This window comes from Leiobunum rupestre, chromosome 4 (genome assembly GCF_980474605.1).
Source record: "Leiobunum rupestre chromosome 4, qqLeiRupe1.1.hap1, whole genome shotgun sequence".
NCBI classification, from domain to species: domain Eukaryota; kingdom Metazoa; phylum Arthropoda; class Arachnida; order Opiliones; family Sclerosomatidae; genus Leiobunum; species Leiobunum rupestre.
In genome coordinates, this window is record NC_143387.1 from 58041713 (window position 1) to 58051655 (window position 9943).

The 9943-nt window shown below is 36.7% G+C and overlaps 1 protein-coding gene across 2 annotated transcripts; it reads right to left on the bottom strand.

Annotated features, from left to right (window-relative positions):
* Positions 1 to 383: 383 nt before the first annotated feature.
* LOC149948459 (uncharacterized) lies at positions 384 to 4295 on the bottom strand. Of its 2 annotated transcripts, none has more exons than XM_090173484.1 (8): positions 4204 to 4295; positions 3596 to 3752; positions 2663 to 3526; positions 2392 to 2585; positions 1540 to 1943; positions 994 to 1137; positions 668 to 934; positions 384 to 600 (listed from the first exon to the last, which is right to left on the bottom strand). In XM_090173484.1, the coding sequence occupies exons 2-8, from the start codon at positions 3685 to 3687 to the stop codon at positions 544 to 546; spliced, it is 2022 nt and encodes a 673-aa protein (XP_090029610.1). In that variant the 5' UTR covers positions 3688 to 3752; positions 4204 to 4295; the 3' UTR covers positions 384 to 543. The 2 variants fall into 2 exon arrangements, with proteins under 2 accessions (XP_090029610.1, XP_090029611.1); XM_090173485.1 differs by having other exon boundaries at positions 3596 to 3790.
* Positions 4296 to 9943: the final 5648 nt, after the last annotated feature.

Consider the following 9943-nt stretch of genomic DNA (forward strand, 5'->3'; position numbering starts at 1 on the left):
CCACATTGTTTACTCAAGCTAAGATTTTTTAAACATCGCCAACCAAAGGCCTTAAACTTTTGTAGAACCTGGAGAACAAAACGACTGCCTAAATACAGAAATACCGTCTTGGAACTGTGCCAAACCAAAGAAAATAAAGGAATAGAAATTTCTTCTTGGGATGTATAATGGCTACTCACTTTTGCCTCTTCTATTGCATTATTAACCGAAAGTTCCCAACCCAAAAGTGAAGTTTTTTATCACCTACAGCAATGTAGTTTCTATTCCTCTTCTAGATTTTCTTTGGCCAAACAAAACCGTGAGAATGAGCAAAAATAATTCAAACGCAAAAACACCACTAGAAAATAGCGATTGTGGGGCCATCTATAATCAAACTCTCGAAGTATATGAACTACTTTATTAAGCGCAAAAATCTAAAACATACGAGACTTTTTTTAAAATATACAAATATTAGAAGACAAAAACAAGGTTAATTTAACCTAATACGTTGAAATAGTTCACTAAATCAAAGTACATGTATCAAAAATTATTTTAAAATTTTATTTATTCAGAATTTACTCCATTGACTTCTGCCCGGCAAACTGGGCAAGTGTTATTATTCTTTTGAGAAAAAGAAAGTTTCTTATAAACTTGTAATACGAAACTTAAAAATGCATTAAATACTAACCTTTAGCCAACGATCGATACACGTGGCATGAAATTCATGAAAACATGGAAGAATTCTCAAAATTTCATTGTTTTCAAACTCGCTCAAACACACTTGGCATTCCTTTATGGGTGTAGAAGGAGTTTGAGAGCTAGTAGCTGAATCACTTTGGTAATTATTGTTACGCAAGGATTGAATGAATTTACGGGTTGGCAAACGATTTATCTCTCTCTTGTCCATCCCACGAGGAACTACTTCTCCCAATCTCTCTGTTAAATTCCACAGCATCTGAAATTAAACGAAACATGTAGTTTAAAGAAATACATTAATTTTAATTCGGTAACTACTTCGTAATCATCGGAAGAATTGTCTTCATTTTCTGCCAAAAAGTCCACACCCACAGCCCATCCGAATAAGTCGTGCAAATGAAACATGGTATTTGCTCGAGAGGTTCTAGGACGTCCTCTTCGGCCTCTGCTTCTTACCAGAGGCTAAAAGAGTGCCAGAAGTTAAAATTAAATTTACATTCCCAAAATCTTAATAAGTCAAACTGCAATAGGTTTTAAATGTTTCATGTGTGTCACCCACATGTTAATTTTTACTGAGACATGTCCAGAATGACTAATCAGTTTTGTTGTTGCCTCATTGTCATATTGAGCATGTACAAAGAGCCATACCAATGCTTAGGACTGGCATGTGATCATTTGTTTTTAAGTTAACCCTTTCTTGTGAGAAAAACTCTTATCTTTTTGGATGTGACATTTAGCTATTGGTAATTATTTCAATTTAACTGACACACCTATAGAACATAATCATCTACTTATGAAACCGCTTAACTTGAAGCACATCAAATTTTGGCTAGCTGTATTATTAGCAATAAAATCTTTAATTACCATATTTCCAGCAAATTGATGATAACCTCCATTTCTATAAATATGAGGGGCTCGATAGAAACTTCCAACAACATCTACTTCTTCAACTTCACTGGAAGATGTAGAATCAACTCCTATACCGCGACTTGCAGAACCTTCTTCATCAAAATTATTGTTCTCAAATATTCCATTAATGCTCGAATCATCCGAGTCATCCTCATCATTGATATGGAAAGCGACACTTTCCGCTTCAGCGTCAAATTCAGCCTGTAATATTCTGGCTAAATCTTCATCTTCTTGAATCTGCCTCACTCTTTCAGCCGCATCTGGAGATGTAACAGTTCTACGAACCGGAGACGAGACAGTTCTTCTTGACGGAGATGCGTATCTAATTCGGGGCTGTCTATCACGATTTTGACGAGGAACTATGGAGAATACAAGATTTAAATAATATAAAACAATTTTAAAAATTAAACAAAGTTTATATATTACCAAAAATACTGAAGAGGGTTATAAAAAGTATGAATAGGAACAACATGCACAGTGATAATGACCACGCAAAACATAGCATAAAAAAAGCATTAAAATAATTTATCATCCTTCTAAAAACCCTATAACCAAGGCTTAACAAAGCCATTAGGAAACTGACTACATGTTAAGTTGCACGCTGATTGAGGTGGTTTAAGTTGTCAAACAAAGTATTATTAAAGTATTGCGAATAGAACAAAAATTCCCTGGTGAAGTCACTTAATTTTTTAAAGATAAGGCTTGAGTGGAAAAAAAAAATTCTAAAGTCAATAGACAATCGTAGCATGATAACACTATCTCTTATCTTCTAGACAGTAGTTCACTGTAACTTAAAATATATCTTACCTCTGTTGTTATTTCTCCTACGAGGTTGATGGTCTGGTGAAAAGCCTTGGTTAAAACGTCTATTTCTAGATGAATTTTCTTCGAGTTCCCTATTATCAATGGGCCTTCTACCTTGATTTGATCTTAGGGAAGGGCTATTCCTTGTTATGTCTACAACAGCTTCATCTTCTTCAGTATCAAATAATCCAGGGTTGCTGAAAAAAGTAAAACTTACATTGTAATTTAACAAAAATTATAATACATACTACTATACTTAGCTTTTGAAAATTACCTTTGTACAATACTCCTAAAAAATGACCCATCATTTCTGCCATTAGCTTGTCGCCTGTGGTGTGGTGGGTTCCTAGGTGGGCTACCACGGTATCTTTCAACTGAAATTCTGGGTCTACGAAAAAATCCTTCTTCTATACCAGAGTGATTAGCATTATTCGTCTCTCCATTGGTTCTCCTATCAGATACATTTTGAGAACTCCTTTTGTGAACTGGAGACCGAAAATGCCGTGGCAAAACTGTGTGTTGTGCAGAGTCACTTTCCGTTAACGAATCAAGATTGTCTCTATGCGCATTTGAGTGGCCATTAAATGAATGGTTTCTAGCCGGAACAGTGTTTTTCCTCCCATTTTTGGTTTGAGCTTTGGAAGTTGTTGGAGCAATATTAGATAAATCTTCAACATCGCTTGAAAATTCGCTAGCATGTGCTATGCCATTTTGTTTCTTATTTAAGGATAGGGCCCGCTTCTTGTTCTCTAAATTTCTTTGGTCTTTAGATCTAGGAGTAAAATTTTCTCCGCTGGTTGAAGGTTGTGGTGAAATTTGGGGTAATAAACTTTTTTGAGGTATATTCTTAGAAGACTTGGACGTTTCTTTCGAGCCAGAAGCCTCTGCCTTGTCTTGGGATTTCCATAACTGTTGTTCCCCATTTGTTCTACCAACCTCATCACTATCGTCGTCTAAGTATTGAATGCCTAATCTTGGTCGGGCTGAACGACTTAAGTTTGATGTTCTTGGTTTATTTGAACTGTTATTTTTGAAACCAGATGCCATTATCGTTTCAAATGATTCTGGTTGAGAAATTTTAGGCTTTTTAGATATCCAACTATCTTGGTGCATTAGACATCGTTTGTCTAAACTTGAACTTAATGTTATAAACAAATATTAGAATTTCACCTAATTAAAGTGCAATAAACAAGAAAATTAAAATTACTTAGAAGCTAATAGAAGTTTATTATTAGCCAAATTGTGTAGACTCGAATTATTCTCCTTATCAATTTCTGTCCTCACCAATGGTTCACCCATTTTTCCATACTGATACACAGACCACTCAGGAAACTTAATTCCAATCCATCTTCAATTTAGTAACTCTATAGAATGAAGTGGAATTGTGTACAACTGTAACTAACTTGAAAAGTGTAAAGAGAGATGTGTGACGACTTAAAGTGGAAGGAATGTTAATGGCAGGAGTAGACTATTTTCCTAATAAGAGATAGAAGGCTTAGTAGCCATATATATGCACAATGTTACATACATATATATTTCTGTTGGCTCATGAAACATGGTGGAGCTCAAAAAATGTATGATTTAAGTTAGATCAGGTATGAGTCAACAAAGATAAAAAAGACTTGGAAGCATAACAAAAAGTTATATAGGCGCTTCTAAGATTTCTTCCTTGTTAATGGCAAGGCCTAAATAGCTCAGGCACTGTCACTGACTGACTAGTATCACTGATCCAAAAAAGTTGATAGGACAGTTTTTCATGCCCTCTTATTGACTGTATCGAATAAAAACCAGAATATTTAAAATTATAAAACTCACGGATTTTCTTATTTCCATTCTAAAATACATTGAAGAACTTTCGCGCTTGTCGTTCCGTTAGAGTAAAAGCGATTAATTTCCCAACGTATCAGCATGGAGAAAGAGACACTGAGACAGGAGGTTTTCTCCATGGTATCAGTAACATAATTTAAAAAGAGCAGTTTGTCTGTGCATCCTGTACATAAACATAGTCTATCCGTCTGTCCTAGTATTACGATTTTTTGGGTAAAATCAATAAATTATAAAAATTTATATATACACATAATTAAAATATTCACAGAAGACAGTGGGCAATTTTTTGATATTAAATGGACCGGGCGCAAACCCCCCACCATTGTTAAATGGCGTTGCCTTAGTACGGTTCGGCGTACCTTCTTTACCCAAATTCTTCCGTGTCTGCCTTTAAGGCCCGTTTGGACAAGGGTCGTGGTTGGTGCTACCAAGGTCTCATAGGGGGGGGGGGAGAGAAAAAACAAAAAAACAATTTATAACAGTGCTCATTTCTATTCGATTGTATTCGCGTGGTCAGGGCTCAATAAGTGTATAGCTTTCTTTACCTGATGAATAAAACTATTATTATTATTATCCTTTGACTCCTATATCCGCATGGCATAAAGGAGATATTCTCTCTAGCACCGTGTTACGCCAAAGGTTATATAGACTCAGTGCCCCCGCCAGCAGTAGGCACAAGTAGGCACGTGCCTATTTTCAAAATTTTTAGGCCTATTTTAGGGGCCTCTAAAAGTTTAAAAAAATTGCCTCTGGGGCCTCCAAATGTGATTTTTAAAAATTGGTCATCTAGCCCTCTAAAAAAAGAACTCCCATTCAATTCCAATTTCCAAGAGTCCTAAATGGCCCCATGGACTAATTAATTAGTCCATGATGGCCCTAACAAAACGTTCTCTTTTGAACCACCTATACTCGAAATCAATATTACTTGAGTACACAACCAAAGGCAGCGAACTCTGTGGTTTCTGCTTTTGGTAGTGTACTCTGTTAACATTGACATAGAGTATATGACAAAAGACTGGCCCGGGATGGGGAAGTCTGTCGTGCAAGGAAAGCAGCAAAAAAAACCACCTGTTCGCCTCAGTGATAACTTAGCTCCAACCAACACCAGAAACATAAGCTTAGTTTCTAGGAATTCTACAAAAGGGGGCATAAAGTGAGAAACTGGATTTCTTTAATACGGCTTAAGCCGTTGCAACGCTTAAACGAAGGGAAATCCCAGCGGGAGGCCGAAGCGTAAAGCATCGTACCAGCAAGGGCAGTAGATACAGTAGCTACTGTCCTTGGTACCAGTCACTACTTTTAATAGAGAGCGTCCTGGGGATTAGGGTTTTTTCTTTTTTACACTTTGTCCCTTTTGCGAAATCACGTGATATCAGTGACCACTGATCGTAGAGAAAGGACCTAGACCTTCAGTGGTCGGATTTGTCCCAGATAACGCGCGTTTCTTCATTTCGTTTTCTGCTCCTGAACAAACAGGTAGTTCTCAATTTCGATTATCTCCTAGTCAAATTTTTTCAAAGTCTCTTCCGAGACTAACTTTGTCAAACAGCCTTTTTAAAGGCTATTTAGCTGTTTTAAGCTAATTTTTAAACAGCCTTTTTCAAGGCTAATTAGCTATTCTAGCTAAATTATTCAAAAAGCCTTTTTTAAGGCTAATTAGCTATTCTAGAAAAAATATTCAAACAGCTTCTTTCAGTGCTTTGATATAGCTGGTATTATTAAAAAGTATGTTTGAAGACTACATAGCTTTAACTAAGCTTTATTTTCTTAAACCTTTTTAAGGTTATTTCGCTATTAGTATATAATAGTAGCATTTTGAAATATGATTACCAGAAAATTTTTATCTGGGTCCCAAAAACGAGAAAAATGGAAAAGGGAAGATAGTTTCGTTAGTAGTCAGAAAGGTGCAATGGCACGTTTTTTGAAATCGTCGGCGCAAAGCCATAACTATAGTTCTGAGAAAAACCTAGTCAAAGAATTGGGAAAGGGTTTAGAATCCTTGGGGACTGATAACAGTCACTGTTTTAGTAATACTGCTGAAGTTCTTCCAAACGTCAGTACTGATATGGAAATGGAACTGACTCATGAAGGAGAAATTGCAGAAGTAATTGCAAACCCCAACTCTAACCATGCACAAAATACATCAAACGTGTCCAATTCAAAAGAAATCGGCTTACACGCGTTGAATAACTTGGATATTAGTCTAGATAAAGATTGCCTAAAAGATTAATTGGCGGTAAAAATCGAGGTTTCAATTCTTCTTGGTATGACAAATATCAAATGATTGAATATTCAGTTGCAAAGGATGCAGTGTATTGTTTTTGTTGCCGTCATTTTTTAGGCAGTAGAAACACTGCATTTCTAAAGGGATTTTCGGATTGGAAAAACATGGGGACACAATTCGAAGAACACTTCACTTCCAACAAATCTTCTCACCAGCTAGCCTACAAAATGTACTTAGACTACATGGAATCCAAATCCCGTGGATCAATAGTTTGCCAGGTTAACGACCACCATAGACTAGACGTTATTAGAAACAGAGAGGTCCTATCTACACACGTGAATGTGATTATTTTATGTGCCCAACAAGATTTAGCACTTCAGGGGAACACTTACACATCCGCCGACAATATTGGGAATAGGGGAAACTTTATTGCAATATTAGATCTTTTAAAAAGAAAATGTCCTGATTTAAAAGCCAAATGCGATAATATGCAGAATAATGCCAAATAAATAATGCACCATACAAAACGAAATAATTGGCATTTGTGCAAGTTTAGTGAGAAAAATTATTGTTCAAGAAGTCAACGAATCCGGTGGATTCTACTCTGTAATAGCTGACGAAACACGAGACAACGAGGGAGTAGAGCAGTAAAGTCTTTGTATTCGATATACTAAAGCAGAAATAGGTGTCGTAGAACGATTTATAGGGTTCACAGATTTACACAAGTTTGATTCTGAGAGTATCAGCTTGGCAATTATAAATATTTTAAAAGAGGGTGGTTTCAAACTGGAGAATTGTGTTGCACAGACTTATGATGGAGCTAGTGTAATGAGTGGACACGTAAAAGGAGTAAGGGTTAAAGTAGAAGAAGCAGTAGTGGCCATTGTCCGTACGTTCATTGCTACGCCCACCGCTTAAATATAGTTTTAGTTTACTGTTGCTCCAAAATATCGACAGTTAGGGAATTACTTGGTTTGGTTCACGCCATTTACAACTTTCAAACCAATTCGGTTATTAGAAGTGAATATTTTGAAAACTCTCAAAAAGATCTAGGGTACGACATACTGAAAATGCCACAAAGCTGCGACACTCGATGGTGGGGCAAAAAAAAGGGATTCACTATTTTAGAAATAGACTCGATTTCGTAGTTTTAACTTTAGAGAATCTGATTGAAAACGGAAAACCCGACGAGGCTGCTGAGTGTCGTGGGTATATATCCCAATTACATAACAACTAATATTAGTCGTTGCATTAGACGAAGTATTAGGCGTAACAAATTCCCTGTCGGAATATTTACAAAGTTCCAAAGTTATTTTTACGTAAGCCGTTGCCATTTGCCAAGCTACTGTCAAGACCTTAGAAGATTGTAGAAACTCTGAACGCTTTGATTCTAATTGGGAAGAAGCTACTAAAATCGCGGAATCGGCTTTTATTGCAGTACCTGACCGTAACAGCGAACCATTAGCTTTACGTAAACGTAAAATTATCCCTAACAGGAGATTAAAACATAGTGTGGTAACAATTACAACAGGGACCAGGGAAACTGAAGCAAAAACCCTAATAGACCAGATGAGGTCCACCTATTTCGAATTAATAGACAAATTTATTTCTGAAATGAAAATCCAGCTATTAGAAAACTCTGGTCTATATAATGGTATCATGGCGTCTAACCCTAACTCTGAGAACTTCCTAAACGAAATCGATATCCTAACACATTGTAACACATACGATAGGTTTCATTTCGACCTTGATTCCTTAAAAAGTCAAATTAAAATTGCGAGAAATTTAATTATCCCCAAAAACTTTAACAGCGTAAGCGACTGCTTCCACTATTTAATGCCCATGGAATATGGCTACCCTGACCTTGTTAAGTACTACAAGGTTGTTCAATGCATTCCTGTCGCAAACACCATCTCAGAAAGAAGTTTCAGTTCCCAGAAAAGAATAGAAACACGTCTTCGAACAACTATGGGATAATTTAGACTTTCAAATCTGGCTACGTTGTCCATTAATCGGGATTTGTCGAATTGTTTAAAAGAAAACCATAATTAGTGGTTGACGAATTTGGTAAAAGCTCTAATCGAAGAGTATCATTCTTTGATTAAATTGCGAGGGCAGAAAATTTTATCTTTCCTAAGAAAACGTTTAAATTAACATATTAGTGTCATAATTTTTTAATTTTTACTATAGTCAAGAAAATTCTTTAAAATCGGACATTTCAAAATTAAAATATATAGATAGGGGGGGGGGTCTTTAAATCAGACCGGGCCTGTGTGTTAAAAATTCCTGGCGGGGGTACTGTATAGACTGCGTAGTCTATTCGCGAGTCGCGACCGAAAACTATCGCTACGCCCCCTTTGTTTCTCCATTGAAACCTAGATAAGTCACGGCTAAAGCACACGCTATTAGTTTCGTCACTGGGTGACTCGAAGTCCCTACAGGATGACATCCAAGCTCTTGAGCAATGGGTGTCTTCCAATAGCATGGGTTTCAACGTCTCTAAGTCAATGGTACTGCATTGTGGGGATAAAAACCCCTGTTTTGGGTACCGTTTGGGTGGTAGGCTGATTGAGGCTTGAACTGTAGTCCGTGATCTTGGGGTTAAGCTCAGTGGCCGTATGTTTGGAGCTACTCATAGTCGTGCTGCCGCGCTCTTTATTTACTACGCCGTTCCTTTTCGCATTTCAGTGTTAAGTCGTTTACAATATTGTACAATGTATATATTCGCCCTCATCTCGAATACTGCTCGAGTATTTGGTCGCCCCATCTAGTCAAAGATATTGAGCACATCGAGAGAGTACAAAAAAAAGCCACGAAATTGGTTAATGGTATGCGTACTCTTTCTTACGAAGAGCGCCTTAGAAATGTCGTGTTACGTCTTACACTTGACGTAGTTAAGTCCCGCCTTTTTCTCCATTTAGACATTCCAAGTGTATACCTCTATAGTTTCCTGATAATAGTCATATGACTCTAGCTCTCACCATTTAATTTTATTCGTCCAGAGAACTCCTTAATAACAAATCCAACAAATTTGCCAAAAATTAATTTAAAGTTCCAAATGTTTTGATAGAATAAGCACAAATCTAACCACAAATTGTTTATTCCACAATCACTATCTTTAGTATAATCTGTGATACATTCCCGTTTATGAGACAATTTGGGGCTGCGTTCCAAAGACATTTATGGAATCCATTACAGTTGGGGTTACTGAGTCTTCTCGCCAACGCAACAAAATCACAACGATTATTTAAGGATAATTTTACTTTCAGCAATACCAGCATTGGACATATATTTTGTAATTAAATTAAAAAAATTATATCGTTCTGCGTCACTTAAATTGAACTCCGTATAAATGGCCCGCTGCTTTGATAACCCTTGAAATAAAGTTATAAACATGGACTAATGTTAATTAGTCCATGTTATAAACAAACATTTCATATCGCCCGCCGTTTCCCACCCGAGGGTTATACCACTATATTACCTGTACAAGTAAACATTCGCGCC

Bases quoted from the DNA above. Each gene is read 5' to 3' on its own strand.
- LOC149948459 (XM_090173484.1), bottom strand. From the start codon at position 3,687: ATGGGTGAACCATTGGTGAGGACAGAAATTGATAAGGAGAATAATTCG. The intron at 1,944-2,391 runs GTAAGATATATT...TATTCTCCATAG, and splicing joins TAGGAGAAATAACAACAGAG to TTCCTCGTCAAAATCGTGAT. The intron at 1,138-1,539 runs GTAATTAAAGAT...GCACTCTTTTAG, and splicing joins ATCAATTTGCTGGAAATATG to CCTCTGGTAAGAAGCAGAGG.